The sequence below is a fragment of the Babylonia areolata genome, chromosome 5, assembly GCF_041734735.1.
Source record: "Babylonia areolata isolate BAREFJ2019XMU chromosome 5, ASM4173473v1, whole genome shotgun sequence".
Classification (NCBI taxonomy): domain Eukaryota; kingdom Metazoa; phylum Mollusca; class Gastropoda; order Neogastropoda; family Buccinidae; genus Babylonia; species Babylonia areolata.
This window is the reverse complement of record NC_134880.1, coordinates 29,527,736-29,551,832: the sequence shown is the minus strand read 5'-3', so window position 1 is coordinate 29,551,832 and position 24,097 is coordinate 29,527,736. Positions and strand designations below refer to the sequence as shown.

Genomic DNA, 24,097 nt, shown 5'->3' with positions numbered 1-24,097 from the left:
CCCACTACATGAAAACTTCAATACGTGGTGCACAAGGAGGTTGTAGAGGAAGTGAGGAGGTCGACAAACTACTGTGCTTCATCACATCCATATTCCATTTTGAATAGATAGGTAGTTAGTTTCGCTTTGAAAGGACAGAGTTGGTGAGTGACCGAGATCCACAGGAAGAGAGTTCCAGTGAGAAGGTGTTTAATACTTAAAACCTCTTTGACTAAAATTCAGTGTCTTTGAAAATACTTTGGTGACTCGAAGGATCACTTCTCCAGAATACCTGAGAGAACGGGAAGGGGTCGTAAATATCAAGGAAAGACGATGGGTAAGATGGAGAGAATCTTAGACATAGCGATTAGCCAATATGCCAGTTTTGTACTGGATGAGCAACCTATGAAGCTGGCTTGTATGAAGCCGTATTTACTTGTATAAAGCCTTGAAATTATAAATATAGAATGCAGCTGAGTTTGAATATTTATTTCCCCCCTTCATTAGTGTAATGTCTGAATTAGAAATACTACATGCAGATGATACGTCTTTCTCATCTTTAGGTTACATCTTTCTTTTATCGGTCTAAATATATTACCTCTGAGTGTTTGTATCCCCCCTCTCTTTCTCTCTGTCACAGACACACACACACACACACACACACACACACACACACACACACACACACACACACACACTTGTGTGTGAAGGGGCTGTTGGATGGGGTTGATGTCTGAGTACCTATTCGTGCACTCAGTGACTGGGTAGACGGTACGTGTGTGTGTGTTTATGTGTACGTTTGTGCGTGCGTGCGCGCGCGCGCGTGTGTGTGTATGTGTGTGCCTGTCTGTCTCTGTGGCTGTGTTTGTGTGATCTGTTCATGTGACGCGTGTTCGACACAACGGAAAATGACATATCAGTAGGATTTTTTGTTTCTTCTTTTTTTCTTTCTTTTTGCTCAGGAAATAATGATTGTGTCTCTATATGTTCCAGTAAATCCAGGACGGTTCAGTGTCACACCAGCGGTCCCCATCAACAACATAAAAGTGGGCGACGTGCTGTTGTTGAACTGCTCAGGCAGCGTGGGCACTATCACTCCGGACACACAGGTATATATGTGTCAGGTCTGCTTTTCCTCAATACTTATAAGGGCATGTGGGGGTGGAGGGTGGGAGGTGGTGAAAAGGATTCGCCCTGTGTAGCACTCTGACTAAAATCGAAGTTGACGCATAGAATACATACAACGTATCTATATGTTAAAACTACAAAACTTCAACATTTGTGTTTTCACGATGCGACTACTATAGTTCTCTTTTGACTAGTTGTTCCCATATCTTCTTAAACGAATTCAAATATTTCAAAACAATGCTTCCCGTCTGGCTTTCAGAGTTCCGTGTCTTCTTCACTTAGCAGTGTACTGATGCAGAAAGAGGTACAGATGTTAGCGTAGAACACTGGTTATATGCTGTCTGCTGTAGCCATACAGTACGAGTATACCCACTTTAGAGACTTGGTTTAAAACTTGGTCAAACTCGTGTGGACAATATTTTTGGCCATCTCTGTTGAGATCTGGTTCGTCCTTTACATATATATGTGTAAGAAAGAGAGACAGAGAGAGATAGAGACAGAGACAGAGAGAGAGACAGAGAGAGAGAGAGACAGAGAGAGAGAGAGACTGTCAAAACCTGCAAGGGTCTGTTGACAAGAGGGAGACGGGTTAGTTTTGCATAAGACAAATATAGCAGAACACGGTCTGCTCGTTCCAACAGTACCTCTCACACACCCTCACACAATCTTTTCAATCTTCATCAAAATTATTATATATATATAAAATAAACGCTTAAAAATCAAAATGGAACAATATAACCAATGCAGCCATCCATTTTATACCGGTAACACATTTACTTTTTTGCTCCATCCATACAGTTGCCAGTAATACATTTTATAATATGAATAACTTTCACACTTAGCAGTTACAGTAGCATATCATCACAAATGAAACTCACCGTCACATTCGCAAAACATTCGTTCTCCATTATTTCAAACTTTAACTTCAGTTAGCTAAACAAGTAAATCTGTCATTAAAATTAAATCAAAGAGGTTTTTTTTACCTATACTAATTGTAATGTGCATTCAAAGAAATAAAATATAAAATAATATATTCACCGGTCAGCCCAAAGTCTTGAACGAAGAACAAATCTGCAGGATCAGTTTGATCTGCAGCCGGTCTGTTTGACAAGTGACTGCCTGCAACCTGCCCACACTCGCTCGTCCAATCGCCAGGCTCACATACCGGCCAATCAACATTAAGAAACACCATCCAACCAGCAAACAGGAATAGGAGCCAATGAACAGCTACAGAAAAATAGACACCTAAAGTCACTGAGACTGAATTCCATGACACATAGAGGATTTTTCACATGTGTTATCCAGGTAGAGCTGGTGTGGGAATACAAAAACAATGACGACACCTCCTGGATCAGGGTAAAAAGACCAAACATCAACAACACGCTGCTGCCATTGCCCAACAGCTGTAAGCACATGACCACGTGGAGTGTATTGAAGATTGTTTTGGACAAAGAGGACAACGGCAGGAGGTACCGCTGCTTTCTGAAGAAGGACGGTGACGACCTTGAGGATGATCTTGATGACGATGACGACACCCATTTGATCGAGATAAATTCTCCGTTTAATTCAGGTAATAAATATTTGTCGGATGTACATACATACATACATACATACATACATATATATGCAGTAGAGGAGGCAATTACAGTAGGTGTGAGATGATGTCCATACCAAAGCACAACTCCACACAAATATATATATATATATATATATATATATATATATATATATATATATATATATACACACACATATATATTAGAATATTACACTTGTGCACACCTTTATGTTGCTATTTAATTAAACTATCTGTAAGCTCTTATCCGAACACTGTTGTTAATGATCATGTGTGTACGTTTGTTAGCTATGCATGTTCATACATGTAAGTGAGGGTTTTTCAAAATATCGCATTTGTGTGGAGTTGTGCTTTGGTATGGACATCATCTCACACCTACTGTAATTGCCTCCTCTACTGCATGCCGGAGTGTGTACATCTCACCTGGCTAAAACTTCACGTGGGATTAACTGGGATGGAAACAGAGAAGACAGAGAGGAGAGAGAGACGGTGTGCTTTTTTACATTTGATTTTCAACCCAATGTTGACTGTCATTTGTACCAATGGTACCCCGTGATATGGCGTCAGTGTTCCTTGAGGAAGGCCAGAGGCCGTATTATTGGAAAAATCTGCAGAACTTGATGGCTAATGTCTACTATTCTTGTATGCTAGACAGCTATAATCATAGAAAGCTCGCAGTGCGACCGACACGTAGGGCGCGGATTAGACTTACAAGTCATCAAATGATCTACAAAGTGTTAAGCTCAAGCTCATCTTTGATAGATATGCGCGCGTGGGTGTTTCAGTGTGTGTGTGTGTGTTTATTGGATGTCTGGGTTCCAAACATTAAGACTAAATCGTTTTGCCAATGCACAACTGTATGAGTTGTTCAAAGCAATAAATAGCAACCACACATGATCTGTCTAGAAATATTTTCATTCCATCAAAAGGGGAAAGAAACCATTAATGTAATTGGTGTTGTCAATTAGTGTTGTGTTACTGAGAAATGTGATGTTCTTTATTGGAGGTAGAATATAGCAATTGGTTATCTAAAATGTTTCCCCCTGTTGTGTTGTGCTCTACTGTTTATATATAATCTTCAACGAGTTATGACACTCGAGTCATATGTAATATTTTCATGTAGTGCATAGGAAGAGAAATATGTGCTGTATCTTGGACAGTTTCAGTTTCAGTTTCAGTAGCTCAAGGAGGCGTCACTGCGTTCGGACAAATCCATATACGCTACACCACATCTGCCAAGCAGATGCCTGACCAGCGGCGTAACCCAACGCGCTTAGTCAAGCCTTGAGAAAAAAAAAAAGAAAAAAAAAAAAAAAAAAAAAAAAAAAAAAAAAAGGTGAATAAATGATAGATAATCTTACATAAATAAATAAATAATAATGATGATATTAAAAAAGGTAGTAGTAATGATAATAATAAAATAATAATAATAATAATATTAATAATAATAAAATAAATAGATAAATAAATAAGACAACAATGATGATAAATAAGCAAATAAATGTAAAACATGAAGACACACATTCATACATACACTTGGACAATGTAGGGTATATATATATATATATATGTGTGTGTGTGTGTGTGTGTGTGTGTGTGTGTTGATTGATTGATTGATTGATTGATATGGATACTTATACAGCGCCTGTCTTTGGTTGGAGACCAAGCTCTAAGTGCTTTTCAAACTCGGGATCATTTACACACCAGGCTGCCTACCTGGGTAGAGCCGACTGACGGCTGCCATTGGGCGCTCATCATTTGTTTCAGATTTCAGGCACACAACATACACACTCAGACAAACATTTAGCATTTTACGTGTATGACCGTTTTCTTTATTTACCCCGCCATGTAGGCAGCCATAGTCCGTTTTGGGGGGTGAAATGCTGGGTATGTTCTTGTTTCCAATTTCTATAAGCCACCGAACGCTGACATGGGTAAAAGGATCCTTAACGTGCGTATTTGATCTTCTGCGTGTGTATACACACGAAGGGGGTTCAGGCACTGGCAGGTCTGCACATATGTTGACCTGAGAAATCGGAACAATCTCCACCCTTCACCCACCAGGCGCCACCGAGATTCAAACCCGGGACTCTCAGATTGAAAGTCCAACGCTTTAACCATTCGGATATATATATACATAGAGAGAGAGAGAGAGGGGGGGGGATGGAATCAGTCTTGAGTTCAGGAACCTGATTGTCTCCATCCCTCTTTATGTGTATTGTGCCCGAAAGCAGATGTATATTAAATCACTTCTTGGTTCTGAGTTATGGGCTCTCTCTCTCTCTCTCTCTCTCTCTCTCTCTCCAGATCTGCAAAAGAAGATGAAGTCCATTTCGTATTATGTTGTCCTGTATTAGATGACTTGAGACAAATATATATTCCGTTGAGATATTATAACAGACCAAGTAAGTTTCGGTTAGTATTACTTCTGTCTTCTACAAATGATAACGTTTCTTTCGAATCTTGCCATATTTATCTATAAGTCATTAAAACGACGGAGATTCATGACTGGTTAAAGAGAACAGAGCTTTGAGCATACACGTTGTAAGATTATATTCTTATGCAAATCTATTCTTACAAAATATGTAATCAACCCTTCAAATGGGGCCATGGCCTTATTGAATAAACTTTCGTTTCGTTTCGTTTCATTTCGTTTCGTTTCGTTTCTCTCTCTCTCTCTCTCTCTCTCTCTCTCTCTCTCTCTCTCTCTCTCTCTCATATTTCCAACCACCTTTCTTTCAGTGGCTCGGGCAGTATTGACCATCAACCCCCGAACAGTGACATTGTTTAATGCCGACAAGGAAACGGCCGTGATTATCTGCAAGGCTCTGCAAAGTCAGAACAAACTGATCAGTCTGGTGCTGTCCTTCAAGGCTACACAGCAGAACGTCACACTCCAGCCTAAAGAACTGGCCATCACTGACCAGCCTAAGTCAGTGATCAGTAAGGTGGAACCCGAGAAGGTGTCTGTTACTGGGGGAATTGTTCCGCGGGCCATCTACTATAACATGCTGGAGGTGGGTTTCCCTACAAGGGTGTTCTACACTTACAAAGTTCTAAAACGATGAACATTTTCGGAAAACGAATATTTTTATAATCCGATATTCACTTGTGCCATTGATGTATGTTTCCCCATCAGTTAGGGGCCTTGGCCTTATCCAAATAAAACATTTCACATTCGCATTTCCCTACAGGGGAAGAAAGATTTAACGTCTAATTGTGGCTGATTCGTTTTCACTTGTCATCAGCTTACCAGGTGATCCAGCAGTCATCTTTGTTATACCCTGTTCATTGTGGATGTTTTCAGCATCCTGAGAGCAATGTATTTTATTTGTGATCCAGGAGACAGTTTTGAATGACAAGGTGGAGACGAGGCGAAGGGGGTGGAGGTGTGGGGAGGGGGTATAGGTCTTTTTAATAAATTGTGGTTTGATTCGGCTACAGGTAAAGTCCATAACGACACGATGATAGGTATATACGGGAGAGGACGGTAAAGATATAAAACAATGGCTGCATTGATATTATGCATAGTAAAAGCTACGTTCTAACAATATGACCTGAACGTTCTAACAATATGACTGGAATTTCTGTTATTTCCAGCCTTAACTCACTCGGGACGACAAGTTTTCTCCCTTGCTTTTCCCCACAGACGGCCCATTTGTAAGGGTTAGGAAAAAAATTACAAAAAATACAAAATACTGTGTAAGAAAATGAAACTTTCAGAACTGGTTTAATACGTGTTGAGCTATTACATGTAAAAAAAAATCAAATTTCTCATCTTATTTTTACAGTTTTGCCATATGTAGAAAATACTGCCAATTTTTCACCCCGAATCACCATACCCATGCTCGCTTTCTGCATTAAATTCGCTTTCTTCGTCATCATCCACCTCTTCAATGTCCGACCCTTCAGTTTGTAGCATTTCAAGTAGGCTACTTCGGCAACCCTAAAACATTGCCGTCACTGCCTTGTTCGCTTCACAACATTCCGAGAAGAGGCCGCTTTGCTAACAAGCTGGCACGCGAGCAGACGACCGGTCAGTGACTTTGTCAGCGTGTGTGCGAGACAGGCCACACATCCCATATTAACCAATCATACTGTTCGATTGTGGAGTGACCCAGAATAGCGCACTCTGCTTGGCTTATCACAAAGTCACGTGTACAGCGCATGATGAAATTTTACTTTTGGAAAATGCTATTCCATTCCTTCGTCCGAAACCGAATACGTTTTGTGTAGGAATGCGTGAGCATTCCTTCGTCCGGAGTTAAACAAAGATCTTTCCTCCCTTGAACTTGATGTTTTCACTTAATGGTTGTTATCAATCTGAGCTTATGTAACATGTATTGACTCATGTGTATAAACATACATAGTATACGTAATGACAAGGTGTGCGTGTGTCCATGGTAAATTTTAACGTTGGCGTTTTCTCGGCTATTCCAAGCGGTACAGAAAACTAATTTGGCATGATGGTAGGTATGCATCAGAACTTTAAAGTCATCTCCTGATGATATTCTGTGCAGAGTGTAAGGTCATTGGTAAAGGTCATTATTTGTATTTAAAAATTTTGAAAATTAAAAAAAAAGCTTGACAGTTGTTTTTTTTCATTATTCGTTTGTTGGATTAAGTTCGACACACTGGGTCTTGTGGGCGTTGCCTCTCTTGTTATCAACTTGTAATGTAGCAACAACAACAACAACAAAACTGAATGGCGTGAGCCCTCGCGGAGATGGCATTGACGGTGCGTCAACACACAGCCCTCTCCCACACAGGAGAGTGTGTGTATGCATGTGTGTGCGAGTGCGCGCGCGCGCGCGCGTGTGTGTGTATGTATGTGTGTGTGTGTTTGTGACTTAAGCCACACTGAATGACACAGAAAACGAATGATGAGCGTCTAAAGGAAGCAGTTGGTTCCACCCGTGCAAACTGTCCAACCGTGCCAAGCGTTTTGCATGTTGCTTTATAATTGCATAGTTTTTACCTCCAGATGTATGAAATATCTCTTAATCGACCGGTTAGTGGTCATGGAATCAATTGTGAACACAATGTCATGTACGGATTGTCGTTTGTGTGTGTGTGTGTGTGTGTGTGTGTGTTTGTTGTTGTTGTTTCAGTTTTTTGTTTTTTGTATTTGCTTTTTGACTCACTTGTGTAAACAAAGTGAGTCTATGTGTTAACCCGGTGTTCGATTATCTGTGTGTGTGTGTGTGTGCCTGTGTGTCCGTGGTAAACTTTAACATTGACATTTTCTCTGCAAATACTTTGTCAGTTGACACCAAATTAGGCATAAAAATAGGAAAAATTCAGTTCTTTCCAGTCATCTTATTTAAAACAATATTGCACCTCTGGGATGGGCACAAAAAAAATAAAAGAAGCCAAATTATATGCAAACTGAATTTACTGTTTTATATATATATAATTTTTTTAGTCTCTAAACTTGGCACTTTGATCTGATATTCTGACACAATAAGAGCAGTCATTTTTATCATTTTTTGCTCTAACAGGAACTTCTTTTGCTAAGTAAAAAAAAGGGGGAAATTAATCTGTAATTAATGCTATGGGACTTAATTTGCTTTAAACTGATCTTTCTTATCTTAAACATTACATTTTGAAATTATACTCAATACATAAAAAGCTTGCATGTTTTACTCTCAGTGTACAGGGCTTTCACTATGTTCATTCGCCCAAGTGGTCTTTTTCGGAAAATACTAAAATCAATACGACAAGTGGACTTTATAGATCTATTGGCTGAGCCCTGAAGGTCATGGGCAAAAATCAATTGCATACACATATTTATACACATTCAAAGCGCGTGCTCATATTCTTCGCGAACGGAGACCATTAAATATTTATTCAGAGAAAGATTTGTGAACGCCTCATCACTGGATTATGCCCCAAACTGCCATAAAAATATCCACAGAATCAGTCGGAATTCACAGTTAAAAATTGTAAACCATGCGAGTTAATACTCTTCAATTGATGAAACGAAAAAAATTCCAGTCTTGACTTTTCTCAAAATGAAGTCCTTTTTACTTCATACGACGTTTAGAAGTACTTGTACTTGGCTCTACATGTTATTAGTTTAACAAAATACTAAATTTTCATATCGACTTTAAAACTATTAAACTAGAATAACATAAAAGAGAAAATGAATCGATCGACCCGGCGGGTGTAACTAAACTTGTACATCTATCTGGATCTAGAGAAAACGGCTAAATGTTGCAGTGTGATTGCGGCGATAGCCACGTCTCCTTTACCGCGGACTTAAAAAGAATTTTTAATTGCCCTTAAAGAATTTTTGAATGCCCAAGATACACCAGAATAATATGATTTAAACAGCGTTCTCACTTCGAATACCACAATCGATTTATCGCCCTTTAAACAAAGTATGTTTAAATATTAAATGTTAGAACGTCAATTAAGGAGCCACGATAGTGTAATGGGTAAGACAGTTTCTTCTCACCCGCCTCTCTTGTTCATTATCTTTTTTAATCATATATGCTACGGGGTTTCCTTCCATAAACCCGTCTTTACATGTCTTACCTCGCCAGAAGCAAAACACTGACAAATGATCACTGTGTGTCATCGTCACAGGTGACGTGTGCCGATGCAGGAACTTACGTCTGCACAGCCGTCACTGAGCTGGCCACTGAAACAAGAACAGACTCTGAGGAAAAGACGTTTGATGTGAAAAGTGAGGAATATGTGGGAAGGAGTCCTGTCAATGTGTGTGTGTGTGTGTGTGGTATGTATCTATCTATCTGTCCTTTGCATGCCTTGAGACATAATATTCCCCATAGTATACATGATTTTCCTTTTCTTGACAGAATATCGCAAATGTTAGCACCAATTTAATTTCCATACTAATCAGAAGTTCTAATTTGAACTAAGAACGATAAAATGACTGATATTATTAATTAGTATATGAGTATATTAGATAAAAGTGTTTAATTTTGTTTGTAATGAAAATGCAACAGGAATATGACTTGCGAAACAATTCTGGCTTCTTTATACTTGTGTGCCCCTCACAGAAGTGATTTGTCATTATAAATAAAAAGTGTGTTTTTGAAACGAAATTTGGTGTCAAAAGTTTACCAAGCACACACACACACACACACACACACACACACACACACACACACACACACACACACAAACACACACACACAGAGAGAGAGACAGAGAGAGAGAGAGAAACAACATTTTCAATTTTATCTGGTTTCCCTTTAAATCACGTGTGTTACATTACTAATGACTTCAAATTACTGTGCATCGTTGACTTCTTTACAATGTTTCAAACATCCAACAGCTTTTTCAACAAGAATTGCAATGGATTGCACACTAACTAGGTTATAGGCGGTGGATTAAGATATTAGTTATGGATTATTGTTATCATTTATTCATTCATTCATTTCTTTCTTTCTTTCTGACAGTGTCTTATTTCGAAACGACACCGAAGAGAACAGTTCTACCGAATGGCGGAATGCAATTAACATGCAGCACGCTCATTCGTTTTGACAATGAAAACCAGGTAAACCACGCTTTCTTCCCCTTTCGCCCCCCACTGCCCGCCACTGCCCCCCCCCCCCCCCCCCTTATCTCTCTCTTTCTCTCTCTCCTCTCTCTCTCATGAGTTTGACATCGTATCGCATACTGTTCTAACTATGATTTAAAATTGAAAATTAATTCATGAACACCCTATAATTTCTACGAATATTCCAAGATCTTCGACGTACACCGTTTTATTCAGCATGACTGATTCTAACACCAAAGAGAAAAACCATTCAGCATCATAGTAGTGCAAATATTTATATGCCCCCACATCAGACAATTATTATGATAATGACATTGAAGGATTCTACACCGAGCTTCAAACTGTCATCATCAAGATTGAAAACAAACAAACAAACAACAACAAAATACTTAATCAGGATGACTTGAATTCCAAGGCTGGTAATAGATGCCGAGGAAAACAGGAAGAATTACTATGGCCCCTAATGTAATGAGAATACCAGTGATAGGGACGAAACATTCACAAAGGTCATACAAATTAGCCAGTGGAAATCGGAGTCATGGCCAAAAGTAGAATGTTGGAAATGTACAAGAGAAGGAACCTAAAACCAGAAAAGAAAACTTGATAAAGGAAATGAGAAATAAATAGCAATTGAGAACGAAAAGCTGAACAGTGTCAAAACGCTGAGAAAGCCCTGGACAGCAAAGGGACAAGGAGAGCCTTTAAAGATTTGACTGAACCAAAACAAAGTACAATTACCACTATTCATGACAAAGACGACAACTGTCTCACACAAGAAACAGATATGATTATATATATATATATATATATAATGGATTGAGTACTGCCCTGACCTGTTCAACAGAGCAAAGGAAACTCACGATACTAACAGTGCAAGATTCATCAAATGAGGATGACTTCCCTACACTCGACAGGTGGTTATAGCATCAGTGGAATCGCTGAACTGTGGCAAAACTGCATGCATCGACAACATTCCCACAGAGCTGACAGAAACTGACATTCTTACTGACATCTGCAACAACATTTGGCACACAGGCCAAGGTCCACACCATGGACTTAATCACTAATCATAACCATCTCCAAGAAAGGTAATCTTCAACACTGCTAGTATCACTGCACCATTATTTAGATAAGGTATGTCAGCAAAGTAATGCTCAAAATCATTCTGAATATATCACAGCCGCAAGCAGAAGAACATTCTGGAGTCCGGAAAAGCAGAAAAACCATCGAACAGATCATTTACTGCGTACCCTTTGCAAAAAAACAAACAAACAAACAAACAAAACCAGCTCCAGGACATGAGGTTACTACAATGTCTTAATATACTTTGGCAGGAAGCACTGTTTACCACAATGAAAGGATTTAACACCAGCAAACGATGATAAACACCATCCATCAGCAATACTCCAAAGCGACCAGTGTGGCAGCCACGCAGGATGCTATCAGAGAGTGGTTCCACACTTACTTCAGTTGGAGTCGCCAGGTCTACTTTCCGTCTCCCACACTGTTCAGCATATTCATACGTCAATAAAATGCATCTTGACCGACGCTCGTGAAATGTATGTCCATGACGTCAGGATGCGGTGAAACTTGTGACCTGTGAAGACTGACCTGTCACAATACCTCCAGCACGTGAAGGGAACCTCTTCCAGTGTCACTGACAGTGCCTTTTAATATTGCGCTTACACTCATCCCATATCAGATTAGCGTGAGCCTGTAGTTGGTTCGACGTCGTTTAAAGCCTGAACCGGACTATAAATGGCGGGCGATTTGAATCAAGCCAGTTTCTCACCAGTGTCTGACACTGTGACGTCGGTGAACGTTTATTCAAAATAAAAGCCTAATAAAGCTACGGTTTGGCTTCATTTATGGCAGAGAGCGAGATTTGCCTAGCAGCTTCCAATCTAGACCTGAATTGACTTTGGAAAGTACAAAATGTGTCAGCTACACGTAATACAAAATTTGAATGCAGAGAAAAGGGGCGCAACCGAAACCTTGCTCTCGGGAGTTAAGACTTTAATTTGAAAGCAGTTAGTGTCGTTCGCCAGTTCTGCCTGCCTTTCAACTTTCATGTTGGGAAGGGCTGAGGCCGTTTTTTTTTTCTATGTCTCCATTGTGACGCAATTGCAGGCAAACAGAGGTGATAGAAACAACAGCAGGCAGGTGCTGAAACAACAGCAGGCACACTGAGGCTGACACTGTCATCAGTACACAGCACACTCTGCACACAGCATTGTCACTCGCACTGCCTGTTTCATAGTGCACCACAGTCTCCATGATACTGCAGCAAGCAAGCCAGAATACATGAAGGCATCCATTACACATCTGTTCTTCATGTCACCTCGCTCACCTTACAGTCCCATGAATCAGCAATCAGTTTCGCATTTGCCACACAAAAATATCCAATTCTGACTCTGTACCTAAGTCTCTACATCACACATTTGGATTTTTTTTTTTTTCTGTCAACATAAAGTGCACCAACTTCTCGCACAAGGAAATTCAAGGCATCCAAAATAATGAGATGAATCCCGAAAATAGGTTGTGCACAGTATCAAACATGCTGCCATAGTTTCTTGAGAGAGGTGGGGAGAGAGATCAGCCCATGGCACGTTAACCTGATCAGGTCGTGCACTGTGCAGGACGTCAAATGGCACTGGCAGTCCACCCCCACCGACCCTAAATCGGGCGTTGCTGCGTGGACCGACATCAGCCCCACTTCTAAGTATGTCACTGTCAGTGACACCACCATCACTCCGTCCCACCGGTGTTTTGTTGTATCCACCTCCACCCTCACTGTCAAGGATACCTCTGGCAGTGCAGAAGAGTATTTCAACCATCATCGCTGCTTTGTTTCTGACGGGGATACTAATTACGACAGTACAGGATCAGAGTTTGGAACAGATCGACCATTACCCGGTAGGTGTTTTTTTTTAGTTTTTTTTTATAATTTTTTTATAAGTAAGAAATCATGTTATTTCTGCAATATCTCAACCCTCCCCAGACCACCTCTTACCCGTTCCCTTTCTTACTTCCTCCATCTGATTTAAGTACATCTCTCTCTTTCTCTCCACCCCAACCACTCTCTCACTCTCTCGCCTTTATGTTATGCTAGTTGTGTGTTGGTACACAGGAGAATTGACTTTTTTCTCTTCCTGTGGAGGCCAGGGGACAGGAAGGATGGGAATCCTAATTCAGACTCGATCCCCCCTCCCACACACATACACACACACGCGCACACACACTTTTGTCCTAGACATCAGCCGTGAAGAAAAGATAAAGTGGTACGAAATTCCAAAATTGACAATACTGGCCACAAAACAATATATGAACAAAACAGCAAAAATACCTAGTTACTAAATCAATGAATAAATGCCAAAAAACCAACACCGGTAAATAAATAGCAAATCAATCAGTCTACCAGTGTGCACAAAAGCACCTGAATATTCAACAGCCATTCGCTTTGTTTCCCCCAGAGAAAAAGAGCAGTTCCACAAATCGGAATCTCATAATTGGACTGATCCTGGGAGGTGCGTTGCTTCTCTGCCTTATCACGGTACTGGTTGTACTGATGAAGAGGAGAGAAGAGAATAAGCACTCACACAGGAGAAGAGGTTTGTTTTTTGCATGACTCCTGTTGATTAGAGACAGAGACAGAGAGAGAGAGAGAGAGAGTCGCTTTAACCAGGGAAATGAACTTGACAGTTAACTGTTTTTTTTTTGTTGTTGTTGTTTTGTTTTGTTTTTACCAAGACCTGGAGCATTAGAATACTATGTATAAATGCTTTAAAATGAAAATCGCACACATCCACACACACACGCGCGCGCGCGCGCACCCACACACACACAAACACACACATACACACACACACACACACACACACACACACACAGAGAGAGAGAATCGCATAAGTATGAAAATATTTCTGAATTCTGTTCGGACATACTGACATGCCTACACACTTACGCACGTGTAACGGAACACTCTCTCTCTCTCTCTCTCTCTCTCTCTCACACACACACACACACACACACGCACGCACGCACGCACACACACACTCATGCCCACACGTCGGGATTAAAAATAACCACATAGACATCACGACATCACATCTATGACCAAACTACATAAAATACACAATGCATTTAAACAGGATTACAAAAATACTAGTATAAAGATGTTTCTTTGCCTGTGATTGATGTTTCAGTGCCTTATTTGTTTAAGATTTGGTTGTGTGTTTTACTGATTAGTATTAATTTATATTGATTTCACCTCTATACTATTTGATACGTTGTGCATGTGTATGCACAATAAGTGTGCATGGGTGCTTGCAAACGGGCGGGTGTGCGCGCTCACGTGTATGTGTGTGTGTTTTGAATAATGGAAAGTTTTGGGTTTTTTTTATCGGACTTACTTTGCTATAGCTGAGGTGAGTATTATTTTTGCTATATATTTTGTATGCCAAATTCTGCCGTTTGGCTTATAATCTGTATGTATCACAGACTTCGCCACACTAAATTTCTTTACTGAGATAATAAAGATATTCTGACACACACACACTCTCTCTCTCTCTCTCTCACACACACACACACACACATATTTATGATGATGTGGTAAGCAGGGCGAAAAGTCAAGACCTCAATTATTTGCTGGTACAGGTGTATCATTATGCAGAATATGCTGGTATATGTGTATCATTATGCATAATATGCTGGTATATGTGTATCATTATGCAGAATATGCTGGTATATGTGTATCATTATGCAGAATATGCTGGTATGGGTGTATCATCGTGCAGAATATGCTGGTATGGGTGTATCATCGTGCAGAATATGCTGGTGTAGGTGTATCATTATCCAGAATATGCTGAGTAAGGTCACGGTGGTGGGAGTGAGACAAAAAAGAAAGTATATCATGAATCAAATATCAGTTTTACTTGTATTGACGACGTCCTTTTCAGAAAGACAAGTGAATTAAATTTTGAACGAATATTTCTTCTTCGTGATAATTTCTTATTCATATGAAAAAGAAAGCCAGCTAAACCATTTTGGAAAAAAAGTCAACATGGAAAGCAGATTTTCTTATCATTAGAACTGAATACTGAAAAGTGATGATTCCATTCTCATTGAAGAAAAAATGTTTTAGAATGATCAATTGTTTTCTGTAATCGCCTAAATTATGCAGGAAACCGACGACGATTGTATACATGAATTACCTAAAATTATTACATCGTGCATGTGTGTGTGTGTGTGTGTGTGTGTGTGTGTGTGTGTGTGTGTGTGTGACTAAATGGGAGTTTTCATTTTATTCCCTGTTCGGTTGAATATACTTACCTTGTCATACTAATGCAAACTAGGCCTCTCGGTTTCCTCTCTGTTGGCCAAATTTTGCGGCTAAAAGAGTACAAAGATGTCAGTAGTCTGCTGTGCCAATCAGCGTAATTCAAATCATTCAGTACTGAATCGTTCCCATGTCCCATGTGAATCACGGCAAGAACAGTTGAGACAGACGGGCATTCGAACTTGACATGGTTAGTTTTATTTAACCAAAAAGAAATGAAAAGTAGGACAAAGCCTTACTGGTTTACATCAGGAGAATCTATAGTAGTACCAGCTGAATTAGGACTGACAAACGAAATCCCCTTTAAAACATCTGCCATGGTCGTTCAGAATTTCATGAGATAGATGTTGATGATGTGAATCTCCGAACGCCTGAAAGGCGGCGTCCAGAATTAGCAAAAGAGGCACAGAGTCCTCAAAGGCTGTCAAAGTGGCAACGGCCCGCACCTCATGTGCTTTCGGATTCCAGCAGCAAATATGTCTCTATACCTCAGAGTAGGCTTTCAGAATGACCTGAGAAACCCACGGACAAATGTCGCCAGCAGCAACGTCTTCTTTGTAGTTCCCATTGTTCGAAACGAGGAAATGACTCCGAGAGAAACATGTGCCGCGAGATCTATACCAGTTACACCTCACTGGACATTAACGCCAATCTTTATCCTCCCTGTATGTCAATGAAGGGTCTGATCCTCAAGGAGGGAGAAGCATCTCCTGGTCTTGGTTTGTAGTTAGGAAAACGGAATGTAGTGAAACCGTTCCGGGGGAAAGCCATGTCCTGAGATGATCCATTCAGACTATGCATCTCACTCGCTCTTCTGTCGGTGAAAGGTGAAAAATGGTCCTGAGGATGAGAATGTCAAGGGTTCGAACAGTGCCAAAACTGAACATTTTTAGGCTTATGGTACTCCTGGGGTGAAGCCCCGAAGTGAGTTCTCTGAGAAAGAAGTCCACTTCAAAGGAAGGACCACTCAGCTGCTTGATTGTGCAGCAAAAAGCAAATTGAACTGTACCAGTTTCGAGATTGAGCCGCGTGGAGCAGTGAGCAAGAAGGTTTGTGAGCTGCATGCTATAAGATTTAGTACACGGCTCATTGTATACCAGATACTACTCCAGCCATTTGCACCAACGGAAATCATACAGCAATTCAGACCACGACGTCATCGAACCAGAAACCAGTGACTTAAGGTCTGAGAAGTCACTTCAAACGGAATGGGCTGTTAGAGCAGAGGCTGTCCGAGGGCGGCAGGATTCAAATCTGTTGGAGGCAAAGCAGCCATCCATGTGGTGTAACAAATTGGAAATAGAACGAGGGAGTCCTGAACGGGGCTGTCTTAACAGATCTGATTTGACCTTGAGTTTCAGAGGAAAAACATGTGCGAGAACCAGCAGGTCTGGGTGCATAGGTTGGGCCGGCCACTTGGGTCCGATCAAGGTGAGCTGTAGACAAATAACCTAGCTTTCCAAAGCACCTTGCACAAGACTAGAAAGGGGTGGGGACCATAAGCGATCAGGCTGCTCCAATCTAGAGACAGAGCATCCTCTGCTCAGGCTTCTGGGTCTGAGATTGGCGACATCAAAATTAATTAGGAGTCTCTTGTAGAGCCTTGTGTCAAAGTGGTCCACCAACTGCAGTTCCAATACCCTTGACGGGTGACCTTATCGAGGGTTCACTCTGTCTGAAGGGCACTCTATCACCCTGTTAGGGCATCAGTCACGATGATTAAGAAGTTGATATTGCCTTCTGTGTGTCTCAATGAGAGAGCAATACCCCTGTTGTGACACCAATGGATGGGGTCCTGAGCCCACAAAGTGAGGTTCACCCAGTGCATCCCCCACCCCCACCCCCTTTTATTATCACATAACATATCACTGTCATGTGTCTGTGAAGAACTAAATGATTTTTGTCAAAGGCCTTATATGAGAAATAGAGAACTCGGTGAACCGAACAAGGTTCTTGAAGAGCCAATTGCAGCCCTCCAAGGACCGAGTCTCTGCTACATGGAGCATGTCCATGTCAGTTCCCTTACCCACAGCAGATGCACGTGTGAAGAGCACCACTTGAAACTTGTGAAAGATGGGTGGCTCTGGGCATTCCCTCGGCATTAGAGATGAGAGTAGCCATGCAGACGTCTTCTCGAGGAACCACTCACCCAGACATATCTGTATGTCACAAGGCTGTGTCTTTTGAGATCAGCAGAATTTCAGTACCCAATTAAGCAGGCTACTGGACCCTGCCTAAGACCCTTGTGGCAAGATCTTCCGTCAATCCAGCGAAAGTCCAAACATTGCCGTGCACCCTCAACAACAAAACCGCGAGAAAATCACCACCACCTGTGTCATTCGACGGAATTCAGATCGAGTAAACCGAATGCCTAAGCTACCTAGGAATACAGTTCGACAGGATGCTGACCTTCAGAAAACATACGACAAATACTGTTCTCAAATGCAAGAAGGATCTTTCTGTCTTAAATGGCAACCAACGTCACCTCTTCCTTCTATATCAAGCACTCATTCTCAGTGTGACGACTGTGGACTGGGGCTAACAACACCGTCTCAAAGTAGCCTCCTAAAATTAGAAATAGTTCAAAATGAAGCTATGAGGCTGATCCTTGGGACAACAAAAGACACACCCACGGAAACCATGCGATATCTGCTTGACCTTCCTTCAGTGCAGGCCAAAAACAAGTTAGAACAGGTTAAGACCTACTTCAGAGCATTAGAAAACCTTCAAAACCCACTGCATGATACAGTCAAGGAACCAAAAGGCACTCGTCTTGGACGAGGAAGGGCAAGCAGAAGACACAGTCCAGCTAGTATGCCGACTACAAGACCTGAAAGAAGCAAAAGAAAGGGAGGAAAACCCCGAAAACCTCAGTCATCTATTCAACACAGCAATTTCACCCACTATAGGAAGACATTGTCGGGAATGGCCAGATGGCAAAACTGATGCAGAAGTAAAGCTACTCGCAGAAGAAAACAGTAAAGAAGAGGACATCATCATATACACAGATGGTTCAGTCACCAAAGACCAGTCCGGTTGGGGATTCACTGCGAAACAAAATTAAAAAAAAAAAACAATTTGGGAAGAGAATGCCAAAGTCACAACCTCCAGCCTAACGATGGAAGTTGAAGCTGTGACACATGTTCTCCAGTGGCTATCATCTATCCATATGCCTGGAAACCAACATACATTGATTCTAACGGACTCAAAGAACCTCATACAGAAAACTTAAAGTGGAATGGGAAACCCAGAGTGGCATGAGGCAATGCGCAACTTTCATATGAAAAAACTTACATGGTTATACTGTCCGGGACATGCAGGTGTTAGGGGAAATGAGCGAGCTGACAAACTTGCTGGTAACGCAACAACAACGAGCGGCCTACATTTAGGAAAATCGGAAATCCTCAGAAAAGTCAAAGAATACCAAAAAGAACAGGTACAATGCCATCACACCATTGATCGCCTCAAAGAAATGAAGGTAGATGGAGCGGCCGTAAGTCTGGCATGAAAGGTAGAGCACGATGCTTTGCAAATTAGCCAACATTGCACAAATTTATTCAAAACGGAACAGTCTCTGTGGGTTTCTCTAAATACAATATACTGAGCAACACGCTAGACATCAGAGATCTTGCGGCCAATCAGTGGCAGCCTCTGTGTGTGTGTGTGCGTGTGTGCATGCGCGAGGGTGTAAGTGTACACATGTGTCAGGAGAGCTCTGTGCACGTGCGTGTACGTGTGTGTTTGTGTGTGTGTGTGTGTGTGTGTGTAGAGGATGAGGTATGTGTGTGTTTACATGTCTGTACTGTGGAAGCAACGGAATATTGGAACGTTCGGGTGTGCATATATGTATTTGTGCAAGGGGTGGGGGTCGGGAGGGAGGACGGGGGGAGATATGGGTTTATGTGTGTGTGCTTGTATAAGTAAGTGTGCGTGTGTGTATGTGTGTGTGTGTGCGCGCGCACGCACCGTGGAAGCTGCCATATGAGTGTGTGGATTAGGGGGGGTGCAGGGTAATTTGGGAGATGGTGTGTGTATGTGTGTGTGTGTGTGTGTCGGGGTTCGTGTACGATTATGTGTATTTGTGCTTTCATATCTGTGAAACTGCATGTTTGTTGCATATCTGTTATGCATGTGTGTGTATCTGTGAATGTGTGACTAAGCGCGTTGGGTTACGCTGCTGGCCAGGCATCTGCTTGGCAGATGTCGGGTAGCGTATATGGATTTGTCCGAACGCAGTGACGCTTCCTTGAGCTACTGATACTGATACTAAGGGACAGTGGACGCCAGTTGATCTACTGTGATCTATCCAAGCTTTGTATTGGAGAGATTGTAATGGACAGTGTGTCGAATTTCATTCATAAGAATTCAAACATCTGACTTGGGGATAGATTGCACTTCTTGTGGTCAATGATGAACACCAGCTCAGAGCACTGATCCATCTTCCTGGAGGCATGAATCTTGCACAGGACCTTCGACTGGACCAAGATAAGCCATTCGTCCTAGCATCCACACAGACGAATGGACTCCGACCTTATCAAGGAAGCCAAATTTCTCACCACCTTGGTGAAGGGAAAGGGGTCTAATAAGATCAAACATTATGGCAGATATCTGGAAGACCTGCACCCGAACCCCAAGTACTGGCAAATACGTCAGCTGAATGAGAATCTGAAAATTAGCATCCTTCAGCTCTAAAGAAATGCAATTACACAGAATAAAGGTATCTCAAATAAAACGCCGGACCTGGGTCGGTGTGAGTTCCGGCATTGTACCCATGAGTAACAGATCTCAAACAAATCTCCAGAGTGACCGTCTCTCCCCTCAGTTCCCTTCCAGACTGTTCTTAGGATTGAGCCCTCCACCCACAATCCGTCTAAGAGACACGTCATTAAAACGGGAGAACCCGGAGACTCCTGGCAAGGGACTCCAGGTTAAGCCATCACAGGGCGGAATATGAAGCATAACAACTAGGTTCAGTCCGATCCCACGCTTAGAGCCCGAAAAGAGAAAGGACTGCGAGGAAAACAGTAAGAAAAGAATAAGGCAAAGGTTCAAAGATTAAGAAAATAAATGAATATAAGAGAACAAGAGGCAAAGCCTTCAAAACTCACTTGTGCTTCGCGCTTTATCCAGTAAAGGAATCACGAGGAGAGAAAAAAAAAAGAAGAGATTTAAGAATCGTTGAGAAGTGCTCTGTATTAAACATGATATATAAAATAAGCTTGGAAGAAAAATAATTAATAAAAATCACAAACACACACCAACCAACCAACCAAACAAAAAACCAAAAAACATGCCATGGGGATCGAACCCTGCATGTTCAGTTCCTAAGGCTACATTTACACTAGGCCGGTATCTTAGCTCAACTAGTTGAGCTAAGTTGAGCGTCAACTAACGATATCTCCGCTCAACGTTGGTCAACTAGTTACCGAATTCAGGTTGCCTCAACTCCCTTGCGAATGCAGTTTTTTTGTTGTTTTTTAAATAAGCCCCGCCTCCCCGCCACGTCACACGCGCAGCAAGCGCTGGGCGCTTTTATACAGCATTTTTACTGGCAACTACCACCAACTGCCAACAACTGTTGCGTTAACTTGTGCTCAACTTGGAAAGTTGACATGTAGTTGGTGTGGGTCTTGGCTCAACTTCCAAGATAGTATAAATAAAGCTCTCGGGGGTAGCTATTCAGCCCATCTTGCCTCTTGTCGAAAAGAAAGGGATTTCTCTTCATTAAATCCAAGACCTGCTCCTTTTGATTCTCGGTGAGCCTATGCTGCTTGAGGGACTTGCCCTTCTTGTCAGTCTGGGTGGGGGTGGACTCGATCCCCGGGGTGTCCTCTGCAGCATCTCCAGGAGTCGACGGCACATCATCAGAAACAACTGCGGAATCAGGACTCGACATCTTGTTGTTGAAGGGTCGACAGTGAAAAACCCTAGGAGCAGCCAAAGATTTGAATGAAATGCGCGCAAAGATATCGTGTGATGGTCTGGTGCGCACACCAACTGTGAAAGTTGAGACAAGATGCAGTAACCCACACCAACTAGTTGCCACAACCTCTGTCAACGTAAATCAACTTAAATCGTAGTTATCGCGTCCAAAAAACACACACTGCGTGCGTGCGAGCGAGGCTTGGCTTGCGAGTCGAGCAATGCCACGCGGTGGAGAAAAAGGTTGCCTCAACTCAGCGCATCTTGTGTAAACGCGCATGTCAACTGGCGCCAACGTCGAAGTTTGCGGCCAACTCCATAGGATATTGGGTGGGAGGTGATATCTATTTCAGCTACGGCAACTTGAAGCGCATCTTGCTCGGGAAAACCAGATAGGCAAGGTCTAAAAATAAAGGGTCGACAACTGCCACCAACTCACAATATCCTTCCTCATCTAGCTCGGCAACGCTAGCACAACTAGTTGCTGGGAGTTGAGATGCCTAGTGTAAATTAGCCTTAAGCAAGCAGACTAATCCCCACTGCTGATGCGCATCTGACGTCATTTGACTGCATTTAGTAGTTAAAGCAAAATTGACGTTTTCTTCTTCCTGCGACAAATAGATATGATTGTAGTAGACGAAATAACGTCGTTTTGAATAATGTTTTTTTTGTGGCTTATATCTCGAATTAAAAAAAAATTTCGGCAGTAAATGAGACGTTGCCATCGCTTCAAGCCCACCGCAACACATGGTAGAATTATAGATCTGCACTGACAAACCTGTCTACAATGGGTTGAACGAAACGATCCATTCAATTTTTCTTTTATGTTCATTCCAGTTAATTCAGTGTCCACTTTAGAATATTTAGATGCACGAAACACGTCGATGGTGTAGTTAGTATCGCTGTATGTGTTCTGTCCAGAATTTGTCTTTCCTTTCAATTGTGATCAAGAAAAATGAGGTCGCCGTCTTCAAACACAACCTACCTTCTAGTAGCCCTGACTCCGTGTGAAGTTGTTTTTAGAATTTTCGCATTCGCATTCGAACATATATTAACGAAATAAACCGTTTATGATTCGGAAATACGGTTCAATTTCGGGAGACTTACAGCCTGTTATTGGTATGACTGTGAAGTATTTACAGAGAAAATGGCAATATTAAAGTTCCCCCCCCCCCACCTCCACACACACACACACCCACCCCACCCCCACACAATATACCCGTGCATATCATCCATAAATGTGAACAGTAAAAACAATATTTACCTATGTCACTTACAAAATCTGCAGTTCCATCTGCTTCCATTAGAAATGCCTTAAATGATAACCGACATGTGTTTGAAATAGTTCAGAGTTTAATTTGGAGCCCAATCGGCTCTTTGTTGTAATTCTATTGGATGACTAGTTAGTTTTATTTCGTTTATATATTTTTTATGCTAATTGAGGAGAGAGGTACAGGGAAAGTAGTGATGATTTAAGGCATGGGTGGGGTGGGGGAGATGACGGATCTTCGTCTAAAATCACAAATGTGGATAGACGTTAAGCAACAGAACGAACACACACACAACCGAACACCGGACTAAAACATAGACTCACTTTGTTCACACAAGTGAGTCAAAAATAGATCGAATATAACGACAAAAACTGACGCAAACAAAAAATAAGGACGTTAATTCTGCGACGGTGACATCACAATCACAGAACACGACATAAAACAAGCATACATGAAATTAACTTTTGAAAAGCTCAAGTAAAAGGGCTGTCTCACGAACCGAAGCTGAGAATGACGTTGATTGACTAAGCAGATAACAAACTTGGCAGAGGCAGTGAGCAAGCCACAAAATTTGGCCAACACAGAAAAACTAATAAGCTAGTTTGCATCAGTTTGACATGGTATAGAATATGACTCTAAAATACATTGACTCAAAACTTACAATAGCAATTATACAATGTGCTAAAAGCATTCTCCTTTACTCTTCAGGGTCAATAAGAATCCTAGACCCCACTTCAGGTCGACCTTCATTTTCAAGACCATCATTTTCAAGTCGTCTACCTTCATTTTCAAGACCTTCTACCACCATGCTCACCGAACCGTCTTCCATGGTCATCACTACCAGTGTTAACGACGATGATGCCACTTCGGTGTACAGTGATTACTCCAGCAGTGAAGCCTCCACCACGTATGGACGTTATTGAGGGTGCACATCACGTTTCCCATCGTTAACTTTGCCAAAGCCCTTGTTGTTTCTTGTGTTCTGTGTTTCCTAAAATTTTCCTTTACAGCAGTTGTAGCACGTTGATATTTCATCCTTTTCTCGCAATAAAACTTTTTCATTGAACGTACTATTTGTTCATACAACACTCGGACGATTTCCGAGAGCACAAAACAGATATTGACCTATTCTTCATCCAACCCCATGCTTTCACTCAATTTACAAGAAAGTGTGGAAATGTGAGAAAGTGTGGTCGTGCTCCTGTCACGCTTTCTTGGAATGAGTGAAAAAGTATGGAAAGTCACCCTTATTTGAAAACATGTTTTGTTTGTGGTTTCTGGAATATTCGTAATACACAGAGAAAATGATAAAAAGAAATGGGAAAAAAAGAGATGGCGATTATGATAATGAC

At 41.5% G+C, this 24,097-nt stretch overlaps 1 protein-coding gene across 1 annotated transcript; it reads left to right on the top strand.

Annotated features, from left to right (window-relative positions):
* Positions 1–240: 240 nt before the first annotated feature.
* Positions 241–23,668, top strand: LOC143282245 (uncharacterized). Its single transcript, XM_076587844.1, has 8 exons — positions 241–316; positions 973–1,088; positions 2,413–2,677; positions 5,438–5,700; positions 9,275–9,374; positions 10,114–10,211; positions 12,854–13,130; positions 23,454–23,668. The coding sequence occupies exons 1-8, from the start codon at positions 313–315 to the stop codon at positions 23,666–23,668; spliced, it is 1,338 nt and encodes a 445-aa protein (XP_076443959.1). The 5' UTR covers positions 241–312.
* Positions 23,669–24,097: the final 429 nt, after the last annotated feature.

What these genes read in the sequence shown, in the direction of transcription:
- LOC143282245 (XM_076587844.1), top strand. An exon ending in CTATCACTCCGGACACACAG is followed by an intron (nt 1,089 to 2,412) that starts GTATATATGTGT and finishes TGTGTTATCCAG; the next exon opens with GTAGAGCTGGTGTGGGAATA. An exon ending in GTTTTGACAATGAAAACCAG is followed by an intron (nt 10,212 to 12,853) that starts GTAAACCACGCT and finishes TGCACTGTGCAG; the next exon opens with GACGTCAAATGGCACTGGCA.